General features: G+C 47.4%; 1 protein-coding gene across 2 annotated transcripts in view; it reads left to right on the top strand.

The window, feature by feature from the left end:
* Positions 1-14,210, top strand: part of AFF3 (AF4/FMR2 family member 3) — a 498,351-nt gene that overhangs the window by 446,979 nt on the left and 37,162 nt on the right. For both annotated transcript variants that reach the window (XM_036302283.1, XM_036302282.1), the window contains 2 exons: positions 7,614-7,738; positions 11,483-11,684. In XM_036302283.1, coding sequence (XP_036158176.1) covers positions 7,614-7,738; positions 11,483-11,684 — 327 coding nt within the window. The remainder of the gene's footprint in view (positions 1-7,613; positions 7,739-11,482; positions 11,685-14,210) is intronic.

Here is a 14,210-nt window from a genome sequence, read left to right as displayed (position 1 = left end):
GTGCAGTACTTTCCCTGCTCAGAAGGGCTTGGGCTTGGAGTTTAATGCTGGTGGTGGTCATCTTCATAGTCTTCATTTTCTCTTTGATTTTGTGCTCTGTAAGTGAAGTGTGATAGAACAGTAGAGCATGTGAGGTCCAGAGAAGACCTGTCCTGTTCTGAGTATTCCTGGAAAGGAGACTGCAATCCCCTAAGGGTTGCCAGATTCCTTGGGTTGTGGGGACCAGGGAAAGGGGAAATGCTCCCTTGGACTTTCTACCCTCAACAGGTGGGCCCACCACTGGCAGGCAGTGGAAATCCTTTGCTGTGGGGTGTGTGCATGCACCCAGTCGCCAGACAGGATCCTGGGCACTAGAGCGTCTACACTCCCCCCTCCCAAGTATGCCAACGCCTTAAGGACCACAGTCGCAAGTAAACACCACCGTGGCAGATCAAGAGGGAGACATTGAGGAGAGCAACTAAGATGGCGGCATAGGTAAACACCGGGAAATTATCGCCTCACACAACAATTGAAAATTACCGCAAAGGACTGAGCAAACATCATCCAGAACAACAGGAAGGCTGGCTGAGTGTAAATTCCACAACTAGAAGGAAAGAAAAGCACACTGAGAGCCAGAGGCGCTGCGGAGGTGAAGTGCAGAGGTACGGCGGCGCGCGCGCACGCGCGAGGAAAAGGGGTGGCGCCTGAGGACGCGGCTGTCTTTTTGAATCACAAACTCCCGACGGCTCTGAACTCCGGTTCCGGGAAGTCTCTGGGGACCCAGGTCTCATACGGGGAGAAGCTGGTCTGTCCGGCAGCGAGCGAACTTGAGGGTGGCTTTCCCTCAGAGGTGCTTGCAGCCGTTACCGGAACACTGAGACGCGCGACTCCGGGCTGAGAATCGGCCATGGCCGCTTTCTCCGCCCTCTGACTCCCTGAGACCCCACCCCACCCAGGCTGCGGCAGAGGCTTTTGCATGTGAATGTACCTAACTGCAGCCGAACCAGGCAGACCTGGAACTTCCAAGAGAAGGCCCAAGGCCCCGCAGCGGCTTGCATTGCTTCACAGCTGAGCCTCTTCGTGGCTCCTGCTGTGTGGCCTCAGGCAGAGGCTGAATTAGCACCTCCTTAGATCCAGGAGCCACTGTACCCAGTGGTCAGAGGGGGTCCATCCAGACTGCAACTCCTCAGATCCATAAGGGACGCACTCAGGGAGCAGACTCAGTGAGCACCAAAGCCCCACTGAAGCAAGTCTTGCCCCAGAAGGGTGTCTTCAGCACAGAAGTTCTCCCACTTTAGACACAGCTGATTCTCACAGCCAATTGGCCTGGAGGTCAATTCCTCCCAGTGATTCTACAACAACCAAGGCACCAAGAGTGCACCAAGAGTGTCCACCCCAGGTAACTGGGGAGGCTGAGCTACTGGGCCCTACAGGACACCTGGCGCACAGGGCCACTCTATCAACACAGGGAAGCTGCCAAAATGCGGAGACAAAGAAACAGGTCACAAATGGCAGAAATGGAGGAAAGCAAACGATTGGATATAGAGTTCAAGGCCACGTTTATAAGGTTTTTCAAGAATTTTATGGAAACCGCCGATAAATTTAATGAATCCCTCAATAAGTATAGTGAGACCATGGAGGACATGAAAAAGGACCAACTAGAAATTAAGCATACACTGACTGAAATAAAGAATAATTTACAGAGATCCAGCAGCAGAAAAGAGGATCCCAAGAATCAAGTCAAAGATTTGAAATACAAAGAAACAAAAAATACCCAACCGAAAAAGAAAAAAGAAAAGAGATTCCAAAAATATGAAGATAGTGTAAGGAACCTCTGGGACAACTTTAAGCGTACCAACATCAGAATTATAGGGGTACCAGAAGGAGAGAGAGGGCAAGATATTGAAAACCTTTTTGAAGAAATAATGACAGAAAACTTCCCCTACCTGGTGAAAGAAATGGACTTACAAGTCCAGGAAGCGCAGAGAACCCCAAACAAAAGGAATCCAAGGAGGACCACACCAAGACACATCATAATTAAAATGCCAAGAGCAAAAGATAAAGAGAGAATCTTAAAAGCAGCAAGAGAAAGACAGTCAGTTACCTACAAGGGAGTACCCATACGACTGTCAGCTGATTTCTCAACAGAAACCATGCAGGCCAGAAGAGACTGGCAAGAAATATTCAAAGTGATGAATAGCAAGAACCTGCAACCAAGATTACTTTATCCAGCAAAGCTATCATTCAGAATAGAAGGTCAGATAAAGAGCTTCACGGATAAGAAAAAGCTAAAGGAGTTCATCACCACCAAACCAGCATTATCTGAAATGCTGAAAGGTATTCTTTAAGAAGAGGAAGAAGAAAAAGGAACTCTTACCATTTGCCACAGCATGGATGGAACTTGAGAGCGGATAAATACCACAGGATCTCACTCATTTGTGGAATTTAATGAACAACATAAGCTGATGAACAAGGACTGATCCAGAGACGGAGAGGCATTGATTGGACTGTCGGGACTTGGAGGGAAGGTAGGGGAGGGTGGGGGTAAGGGGGAAAGATCAACCAAAGGACTTATATGCAAGCATATAGGCCTAACCAATGGACATGGACAACGGGGGGGTGAGGGCATGAGCGGGGGTGGGGGGGGTGGGGGGTAGAGGGTAACGTGGGGACAAGGACACATATGTAATATCTTAATCAATAAAAAATATATTAAAAAAAAAAAGAGGGAGACATTGAGAAACAGGAAATGTTTTCTACTTTAGTACTTTCTACATTGCTCTTCCTGCTTTAAAAAAAATTGCAGTAAAATTGATATAACTTGCATTAGTTTCTAGTATACAGTGTGATGATTCTATATTTGTGTATATTGTGAAATGGTCACCACAATAAGTCCAATTAACATCCATCATCATACATAATTACAAATTTCATTTCTCCTGATGAGAACTTTCAAGTTCTACTCTCCTGTCTACTTTCAAATATGCAATAGTCTCCATGCTGTATATTACATCCCGGGACTTTTTTATTATGTAAATGGAAATTTGTACCTTTTGATCCCCTTCATGTATTCTTCCACTTTCCCCCCAAAACCCTCAGACCTCTCAACAACCACCAGTCTGTTCTCTAGGTACATAAGCTTGGGGATTTATTTAGGGGTTTTTTGTTGTTTTATGGAGTTCACATATAAGTGAGATTATATAGTATTTATGGTTTTTCTGTCTGACTTATTTCACTTATAACACCCTCAACCTTCATCTATTTTGGCAAGATTTTATTTTTTATGGCTGAATAATATTCCATTGTTTGTATCATGTGTATATATGTGTGAATATATATTATATAGATACTAGAGGCCCGGTGCACAAAAATTTGTGCACTCGGGGGGGAGGGGGGTCTCTCAGCCCGGCCTGTGCCCTCTCACAGTCTGGGACCCCTCGGGAGATAACGACCTGCTGGCTTAGGCCTGCTCCTGGGTGGCAGAGGGCAGGCCCAATCCCTAGGTGCAGCCCCTGGTCGGGCTCAGAGCAGGGCCCATTGGGGAGTTGGGGCACTGCCCCATCATGCACAGAGCAGGGAAGATTGGGAGGTTGTGATGCCACCCTCAGTCACACTCAGGGTAGGGCCGATTGGGGGGTTGGGGCACCGTCCCCTGTCACACTCAAGGCAGGGTCGATGGGGAGGTTGCGGCTCCATCCCCTGTCACGCACAGAGCAGGGCCAATCAGGGGGTTGGGGTGCTGCCCCCGTCACACACAGAGCAGGGCCCATCAGGGGGTTGGGGCACCGCCACTCTCACATTCAGGGCAGGTTATGGCTCTACCCCATCACACACAGAGCAGGGCCCGTGGGGGGGGGGGAGCGCCCCCCCCGTCACACACAGAGCAGGGCCCATCAGGGGATTGGGGCACCGCCCTCTATCACCCACAGAGCAGGGCCGATCAGGGGGTTGGGGTGCCGCCACTCTCACACTCAGGGCAGGGCCGATGGGGAGGTTATGGCTCTACCCCATCACACACAGAGCAGGGCCCAGGGTGGGGGGGGGGGGTTGGGGAGCTCCCCCCTATCAGGCACAGAGCAGGGCTGCTCAGGGGGTTGGGGCCCCGCCCCCTGTCACACACAGAGCCGCAGGGCGATCAGGGGGTTTGGGCGCTGCCCCCTGTCACGCTGATCCCGGTGCTGGGAGGCATATTACCCTTTTACTATATAGGATAGAGGCCTGGTGCATGGGTGGGGACGGATGGTTTGCCATGAAGGGTGTCCTGGATCAGGGTGGGGGTCCCCACTGGGGTGCCTGGCCAGTCTGGGTGAGGGGCTGAGGGCTGTTTTCAGGCTGGGGGTGACGGAAGTTCCCAACCGCTCCTTTTTTTCTTTTTTCTTTTTTTATTCTGGGCCAGCTTTAGCTTTGAGGCTTGGCTCCAGCTCTTAGGCCTCGGCTGAAAGTAGGTTTCTGGCCTTTGCTTACAATGTTGCAAATCTGCTGGCTGAAGTCCGGCAGTATTTGTTACAGTGTTTGAAACAGCAGGCTTAGAGGACTGCAGCTGCAGGCGGGGAACGTTGGTTTCCTCCGTCACTGAGGCAAGCAAGCCTCATGTTAGTTTCAAGCTGCCTGGCTGCTGGCCGCCATCTTGGCTGACAGTTAATTTGCATATCTCGCTGATTAGCCAATGGGAAGGGTAGCGGTCGTATGCCAATTACCATGTTTCTCTTTTATTAGTGTAGATTAGAGGCCTGGTGCACAAAATTCATGTGTGGGGGTGGGGGGTCCCTCAGCCCAGCCTGCAAAGATGCAAGCGTTCCGTGCCCGGGCTGGCCAGAGGCCCTCTGCAGCCGGGTGCGGAATGCTTGCCTCATCACTGGGGGCAAGTGTTTTCTCCCCCGCACCCCGGCCACTCTGTGCCCGCTGCCCGTGGCTGGGGTGGAACGCTGCAGCAATGAAGCAAGCATTCCTCCAGGCTGCTCACGCTGCCCGCTCTCAACAGCCGTGCCTCTCTCCCACCACCCCCCAAGACTGGGGGACTCTGGCGGGGCTGAGAGGACTGGGCACCGCCATCATGTGGCTATGAGCGCTGCCATCTTTGTGACAGAGTGACAAAGACAAAATATTTGCATATTGCCCTTTTATTAGATAGGATAATTTTTTTATCCATTTATTCATTGATGAATTTGTAGGTTGTTCCTATATCTTGGCTGTTGTAAATAATGCTGCAGTGAGCATGTATAAGGAATATACATATCTTTTTAAATTAGTGTTTTCTTTTTCTTCAAATGAATACCCAGAAACGGAATAGCTGGATTACATGGTAGTTCTATTTTTAATTTTTTGAGGAACCTCCATACTGTTTTTCATAGTAGCTACACCAATTTCCATTCCCACCGGCAGTGTAGGAGGGTCCCCTTTTCTCCATGTTCTCGCCAATGCTGGTTTCTTGTCTTTTTGATCACAGCCATTCTAACAGGTGTGAGGTGATATCTCACTGTGGTCTGATTTGCATTTCCCTGGTCATTAGTGATGTTGAGCACCTTGTCATGTACCTGTTGGCCATCTGTATGTCTTCTCTGGAGAAATGTCTATTCAGGTCTCTACCCATTTTTTAAACAGATTGTTTTGGGTTTTTCGCTTTTGAGTTGTGACTTCTTTATATATTTGGGTTATTGGCTCCTTATCAGATATATGGTTTGCAAATATTTTCTCCCATTCAATAGGTTACCTTTTCATTTTGTTGATGGTTTTCTTGTCTTTGCAGAAGCTTTGTAGTTTGATGTAGTCCCACTTGTTTATTTTTTGCTTTTGTTGTAAAAAAAAAAAATCATCTTCAAGACAAGGAACTTTTCTTGCTTTTTTAACAAGGAGCCCAACATTTTCATTTTGTGCTGAACCAGCAAATTACGTAGTCCTCACCTTAATCTGGTGACCTTGCCTTCTCTTTATTTCACTTTCTTCATTTGTAAAATGGTGACACCTTTACAAGGGCACTGTCAAGTTCAAACAATATAATTCAGTAATATGGGTTAACCCACTTTTTCCCTCACCCTCTTTCTTCCTGTTTTCCTCTAGATATCCTGCCCTCCTCATTACTTTTGGATTGATCTATCTATCAGGCCTCAGGTGATCAATTGACTGACCAATCAATTAACCACCTGAGGATTGATGGATACATGGATAGAATAATGAAAAGAGAGAGGGCTTGGGTAAGAGAGACACAAAGATATATAACAGTGGTTCTCAACCTTGGCTGCACGTTAGAATCACCTGGGAATCTTTTTAAAATCCTGATTTCTGGGCCTCATCCTCCGGAAATTCTGTTTCTTTGTTACTAATGTTGTGGCCTCACCCCATAACAAAGAAACAGAATTTCTGGAGGATGAGGCCCAGAAATCAGGATTTTAAAAAGATTCCCAGGTGATTCTAATGTGCAGCCAAGGTTGAGAACCACTGATATATAAGAAACATAGAGAGAGAGAAATTGATAAACATAGATTGGAAATACAGATACATGTATAGGCATATATAGATATAGAGAAGGAGATGTGCAGAAAGACATACATATAAATATCTATAAGTATATATAAATTCCAGAATGTTCTGTATTTAAATAATTTTATTATTTATGACCCCTTTTAAATTTTAACTTATGAAACTTCATTTATGCCAAGCCTTGACACCAAGCTCATAAAATCTAATGACTGGTTATTAAACACAGACACAGAGAAGTGAAAGATCATTTGTTAGTGCTCTTTACTCAGCATCTGGGTGTTAAGACCCCAATACTGGGTGCAGGAAATGGGACCCCGTAGACCAGGCTGTCAAAGGTGCAGAGTCTAGCTCTGCTGTAGCCCAGAGCCAAGGACTGGGGATCCTCCGCTGTTTCAGTGGAGCCCTTGGGGTCCTTATGAGAGAGGCTGTGGCAATCCCAGCGAGAGAGAAAATGTCTTTTGGACAGCACTGCCGAGGGCCCTGCACTTGCCATCCCTGTGTTCCCACTGCCGCACCCGAGCTGGAGCGCATTTGCATGGCACCCTAATACACGTCTAATGTTACACACAACCAAGGAAACATACTTGAATCCAAGGACTATTTCACAAAAAGGTGCTTCAAAGGTTCTCGGTATCATGGGAGAGCCATTGTGAACTGGGAGTAAGGCACCAAGAGGTAACACCTTTGCTTGAAATTCATAAAAGCTGTGAATTTCAGAAGAAAGGGTCGAGCTTGTCACTGCCCTCCTGGCACTGAGAACGGGTTGCTGTGCCCTGTTCGGATGCTGAGAAATTCCAGGAGGAGAGGTGCCGAGGCTGTGGACAGGGTAGGTCTCTGGAGGCTAAGTCAGGTCTATTGAGGGCAGAGCCGTTTTCGTCATTCACAGTGTTTTGTCCTGCATTTTTATCAGGATGCTGGGCTTTCCCTCTCACTGAACTGCCAATAGTAAAACTGACCCGTTTCATCCTTATTTGATGAGGCGCTGACTGGGACCCCAGGCCAGAGCCAGGGCGCTTGGACCACATTGCTGCTCAGATGCCTTCCAGTGAGGCGAGTGAGCTGGTCTCCAAGGCCTTGCTCTGAGCAAGATGGCGATGGGAGCTCATTACGATCCTTTAAAAGCCGCAGCTGATTGGTTTCTGCTTATTTGCACGCAGTGTGACAACGAAGACGACTACCGGGAGGTCAAGAAGGCCCAGGGAGAGAAAGAGAGCTCTTCCCGACAGGCCGCCTCTGCCAGTAACACTGTGTCTGCGAATCCTTGCAACATGAACGTCAGCAGGTGTGTGTTCCCTCGGGGGCGGAGGTGAGCTGGTGGGGTCTCTGGGGCTGAAGTCATGTGCCACCTGGGAAAGTCCGGTTTTTCAGTGACTGCTCTGGTCTGGGTGTCCGGGCCTGCTCTCCTCGGGTCAGCCTCAGGCTCCTCATCACACTGAGACGTGCACCTCAGGCCACCGCTTGGGGTGTGTAAGTGCTTCTCTAACAAAAGACCAGTTACTACGTCCACAGCTCTGCACGCTTCCCTCTGAAAGCTTAATGACTGGATTCTTAAAGCATGATTTTAGTAGCTAAGCTTAGGACACTACGCTTATTACACGAATGGAGAAATATAAATTTTGAGCTGAATCTCCAGACGACGCACCTGACGCTCTTAGATGCAGACTAAAATCATGGTGTGGGACAGAATCTGTGTCTCCAAGGTTAAACGGCCGCCGAGTGACGCCTCCACAGGCGTTCCCGATGGACCCACGTTGCACTGAGTCCCCTGTGTGACAAATGTCTTTCTCGCAAGGCAAGCTCCCAGGTATTCATCACAAGCAAGTAGCCCCTCATCAGTCATAGACGCTCTTGCCATTTCGAAATAGCACAGCTCGGAACCCACTTTTCCTCTGCGAAGACTCTCCTCACTCTCCCTGGCTGCGAACATAGCGTTTGTGAGGGGAGATGAATGCTGCAGCACAACACATAAAACTGTAAGCAGAAAGGTTAGGAGGAGATGGAGAGCGGCACTAACATGCCAAGAACGAGGCGCGTGAGCAGGCCCGCTGCCGTGTTAGAGCCACCTTGGGAGGGGCCAGGGCTTGTGAAGGTCTGAGCAGGAGGGAGAGCTGCACACAAGCTGGCGTTGTCCACAAATTCTGTGCCGAGTGGACAGTATCCCAAAATAACTGGGAAAAAGTTAATGGGGACAATGTGGTTCCAAATCGTCTTTCAAATGTGCATATAGTTATACTAGAGGCACAGTGCATGACATTCGTGCACGGAGGGGCTGTCCCTCAGTCCAGCCTGCACCCTCTCCAATCTGGAACCCCCTCGGGGGATGTCCGACTGCTAGTTTAGGCCCAATCCCTGTGCAGACATCCCTCTCACAATCCAGGACCACTGGCTCCTAACCACTCACCTGCCTGCCTGTCTTGCCCCCAACTGCCCTCCCCTACCAACCTGATCTCACCCCCAACTGCCCTCCCCTGCCAATCTGATCTCACCCCCAACTGCCCTCCCCTGCCAACCTGATCTCACCCCTAACTGCCTCTGCCTCAGTCCCCACCACCATGGCTTTGTCCGGAAGGAATTCGGACATTTGGAAGATGGCCGGTTGACCTGGTCTAATTAGCATATTCCCCTTTTATTAGTATAGATATCTGATTCTTTGTCCATTAGCATTAGTAATTTCTTTTAAAATTATATATATATATATATATATATATATATATATATATATTTGTGTTATTGATTTCAGTGAGGAAGGGAGAGGGAGAGAGAGATAGAAACATCAATGATGAGAGAGAGTCCTTGATCAGCTGCCTCCTGCATGCCCCCTACTGGGGATCGAGTCTGCAACCTGGACATGTGCCCTGAACAGGAGCTGAACCGCGACCTCCTGGTTCATAGGTTGACTGACACTCAACCACTAAGCCACCCTGACCAGGATAAGTAACCTTTCTAGCACATGTGTAACTACCATGATTGTAGTGATGATTATAAACAGTATTCATTATGCTCAATTTCAGTGAGAGGTTATTGAGAGTGAGGGTGTCGCTTCCATCCTACATGGAGCCCAGGACTCATAAGCTCTTGCAGTAAAGCCTTTGCCTGGCAGAGCCTGCCCCTGCCGGGGCTGACCGGCAGACCCTGAACGACGGATGAATGATTACTCTGACACATATTTCTGTGAAAGAGAAGCTAAGGGGCTAGTTGGCATAAGGCATCAAAAAAGCCTTGATTGCCTGCCTCCTTAGGTTTTTATTATAGCAACAGCTTGAACTAAAATTAACCTCTAGATACAATCAGCAGGGTAAGCATCCTTAAAGAAAGTATATGCTTCTACAAGGTTCATGTCTAAAGACCAAACATAGAGATTCTAGCAAAACACCCTGAGGATCGGACTTGTTTGGAAAAGTCACGGTAGGGGCTGCCGCCTTCGGCAGGGTCCACCCAGAGGCCCCCGACCTTTCGGAGAATCCTCCTTACATTCTTTCCAACCAAGTCCCATGCTTCTCCACATGCCCTGTCGGTGGTTTCATGTTAAGTGATGACACAGTGTATAGCAATGTGCCTTGAGTACTTTCTAGGAAAGGCAGTCTGGGTACCCCCGGGTTGGTGCTGACTGCTGTCAGTTATACCCGTGTGATAAGACAACCCCATATGTAAAGTGGTCACCCATCCCAAAAAGGAGATCCAAAGAAAGTTTCTTTGGTCAGCTTGACTATATAAACTTATAATGATAAAGAAGAAATAATCATATGTCCATGATAGTACAGTGTAATGATCCAATTTTCCATGAACATTTAAAATCACATATATGTACAATGATAGAGTTTGATATGGGACTTTTTTCACTCACATGTCAAGAAACAGTTCTATTCAGACTGTTCACATCCATCTTCACCGTCAGCGCCTCCATCATCACTAGCCCAGTGACTGTGATTGGCCCACGGCAGTTTTTCAGACGTGCCTTCCCACTGCTAAGCTGTTAGTCATCCAGTGCTTTTTGAACCAGAAATCGATCACCACATATTCTATCCCTAAACATGTCTATTTGCATAATCTCGAGAGCCTTGGCTTTGTCATCTGAGGCCTGTGTTTGCTATTTCTACATGGTCACCACCAACTAAGGAAATTTCTTTTGAAGTGGCTTTAATGATTTGTTTGCAGGGATAGCCAACACATACAATTATAACTGTGGGAATAATGACTACATTTTGTTAAATGAATTTACCTTTTCTTTTTTTAACTGACTCTATCAGGGGACTTCTACAAGTATCCCAAATTAGCAGTGGTTGAGTTTCTTTCAAGCTCATGTGTCTTTTCCCAATTTTTTTTCAAATTAAGTAATGGAGAGAGTCCTAACAATAATTCAAGGATAATGACTAACTTCTCTGATGGTTAATTGTGTGTGTCTGTGTGTGTGTGGGTGGGGGGGGGAGCGGGGAGGGAGTTCCAGACTGTAGTTTTGAAGGTAAAATCAGGAGCTAGAATTCAAAAATGTCACTTCTGATGAGTTTTTTGTCCTGTGTTCATTCTGATCAATGCCTGGTTAGCTGGGAAACCTAACAATTGAAAGTTGCTTCTTGCTTTGCAAGTCATTCTGTAATTCTGTTATTCTCCATAAAATAATTAGTATAAGCTCAGCTGTTATCAAAAGTCCTTTTAGAAGTAGGAACAAGTGTGTCATTTGATTGACCTCATTGCTTGCTGCTAACACTTAGTAGGAAAACAGGAAGAAGTTGGTTGTGCATTTTGAGATCCATGGGTGAAAAACTTAGAAAATGAAAGTCTTATTATTCTTAGTTATTTAACTCCAGAGTTACTCTTCATCCTGTAGGACAAGTAAAGAAACAATGAGTGAAATTTGCTTATTGTTTGTTATGGTCCTAATGCCATAAAATTGTTTCCGGGTATAATAATTCCCCATAAACGTCTTGCTGCCAGCAGGCTTTAAATAGGAGGCTTGGGTCATATATAAGACATTTACTTCTCCCTGTGCTGGCTTGTGACATTCCATTACTGTGATTTTCTTTTGCAGCTTGGCAATACCCATCAATAAAAATGAAAAGCTGCTCCGGTCGCCCATCTCACCCCTCTCCGACGCCTCTAAACACAAATACTCCAGCGAGGACTTGACGTCTTCCAGCAGGTCCAGCGGCAGTGGCTTGTTCCCTTCCACCGCCTCCAACAAAAAGCTCAAGGCGGAGAGCCAGCTGCCGGCTCATGCCGCAGACCTCACGGTACGTTGCTGCTCCTCCTGTCCCCATTGAATGTGAAATGGAGCTGAGCACACCCCGACACGCCACCTGTCTTAGCCCAGCACGGTCTGGACACACACTTGAGGTTCCAGAAAGGATCCCTAAGGCTGTTCTGGGAAGATTTGGCACAGGGACAACTGCAGGAGGAGAAACTGAGGAGCCCTCTGCTCAGCAAGCCTGTGGGGTTTCATTCCCCATTCCGAAAAGAACAGCCCAGAGTAATACTATCACGAGACAAAGGAAATCGGGAGTTTGGGACCAACCCACCCTTTCATTTGAAAAGATTCCTTGTCCCAGGACAGAGCTAAGCCTGGAATGGAAACCCCAGGCCAAAATGTTGGGGTTCCCCCTCCAACCTGGGTGACCAGTGTAGCAGCCACAGTGTGGGACCCCCACCACCCCTCTTTAGGCGACCTCCTGGGGTGATTCCAGTGCCCTACACTCCCCTGGGGAGGGCAGGGGGTTGGGGTGCACCATCCACCTAGCTTCATAATTAGTGGGCACGTGGCCTTGGGTCACTTGCTTCATCTCTCTGAGCCTGTTTCATTTGCAAAACAGCATCATAAGATTTAAATGAGATGATGTTATCTAAAGAACCCAACACCTGTGGACACCTGTGCAACTAACACTACAAGCTAGTTCCTCTGTACTGCCCCCCAGCTGGGCGCTGGACCACGCATCCGCTGGGCTACATTATTTCATTCCACATCTCCCACTGCATTCTCTCCGTCACTGTGCCTGTCAAAACCAGTGGGGCTTTGTGAGGCTGGGGGAAGGGAGATATGAGAATATGACTCTGACAAGGAGATGAGGAGGCAGTACTCAATGCTTTATCCCATAATGAGATCAAAGGGTTAGTAGAAGGTCTTACAAGAGCCTAAATCTCGTTGTATCAGGAAATTAACCCTCTAAAGCACCCTCATTTGGGAACAATTATATTTAATTCTAAACTATAAGAATCTGAGAAAACCATATTAGGAAAACCTGAAATAAAAAACTACCAATTCAAATTTAAAAACAAACAAAACTTCTCTTTGCCTCTAGGTCCTTATATCACAAGCAAAAAATTGTATGGTGTGCAGAAATTTGAAAAAAAAACAACAACATAGAGACTTTATTTAGTCATTCTTTCCCTGAGTAGATGGTTATTGAGCAAGTGCTCACTGAGTGCTGGGCACTGTGCCCAGCAGCAGAGAGGCAGGGACAGTCTAGCAGATTCAGCCTGAGCCTGCGTGAAACCTCCCGTCCAGCTGGGGAGAGCGACCTAGACAAGGGCCACGCATCCGCGGCTCCCACCGCGCCTGCAAGAAGGAGATGCACGGGGGCTCTTACAGCCAGGAGGCTGATCCCCACATAAAATCGGTCCACACGGAAAGGAGCATTGGCATACATTCTATCATTTTTTTTTCATTCTACTATTTTTAAATATTTTTTTATTGATTTCAGAGAGGAAGGGAGAGAGAAATAGCAATAAGAGAATCATTGATTGGCTGCCTCCTGCACGCCCTCTACTGGGGATCGAGCCCACAACCCAGGCCTGTGCCCTGACCAGGAATCAAACCATGACCTCCTGGTTCATAAGTCGATGCTCAACCACTGAGCCACACTGGCCGGGCTACCTTCTATTTTAATTACTTCAGAGGAATTGATTTGAATTTCATAACCAAAGGCAATTGCCTTCTGATCCAAGTGTATGCACACAATGGGTGCTCTATAAATATTTGTGTCCCCAAGAGTTATAATTTTTTAAATTTTTCCACAAATCAATAGTGTTCCTTTTAAAAACATATTTTAAATAATTTCTAGAAATTCCCTATGGCTTTTTCTAATCTTACAGACAGCGAATAAGAAGCAGTCTGTTTGTAATCTGAACACCTCTTTTGCGAGGGATTGTGGGTTACAGCTCAGTGGTCAGTAGCACCTGGGGCTTGTTAGAGATGCCCGCTCTCAAGCTCCGCCCCTGACCCACGGACCTGGAGGCTCCGGAGGGGGGGCCGCTGTCTGTGTGCTGCTATGCACAGAATGAGCTCATGCAGAGTCAACTTGGAGAACCACAGGTCTCGCCAATGGAAGAGAGCAGGGCGAGTGCTAGCCCTGGGCCTTGGTCACAGCACTGGGGGTCGGGCTGTCACTTGAACTCACCGAACCGCAGGGCCCAGGTCTGTGAGAGGCCACGCCAAGCCTTCTCCGATGATACTGTTGTGAGATGACACTGCACAGCATACAGGGCGGGCAGAGTGGGTTTACAGTTGTGGGTGTGCGAAACACGGGGTTTATTCTTGTATTATTACAATCATTACCTGCATGGCTTTTTTTCATATGAACAACTGTAGACCTTTTGCCCCACCCTGTATCTGAAAGCCCCTTTTGAGAACTGGGATGCACATATTTCTTTTTCTTCATTTAAACAAATTCTTACAGACAGCGAATAAGAAGCAGTCTGTTTGTAATCTGAACACCGATTCTAACAGAGTCCGGGACACAAGATACTCTGTGCGATGGGTTGCT

The sequence above is a fragment of the Myotis myotis genome, unplaced genomic scaffold, assembly GCF_014108235.1.
Source record: "Myotis myotis isolate mMyoMyo1 unplaced genomic scaffold, mMyoMyo1.p scaffold_m19_p_30, whole genome shotgun sequence".
In the NCBI taxonomy this organism is placed as follows: domain Eukaryota; kingdom Metazoa; phylum Chordata; class Mammalia; order Chiroptera; family Vespertilionidae; genus Myotis; species Myotis myotis.
This window is presented reverse-complemented; position numbering and strand designations above follow the sequence as displayed.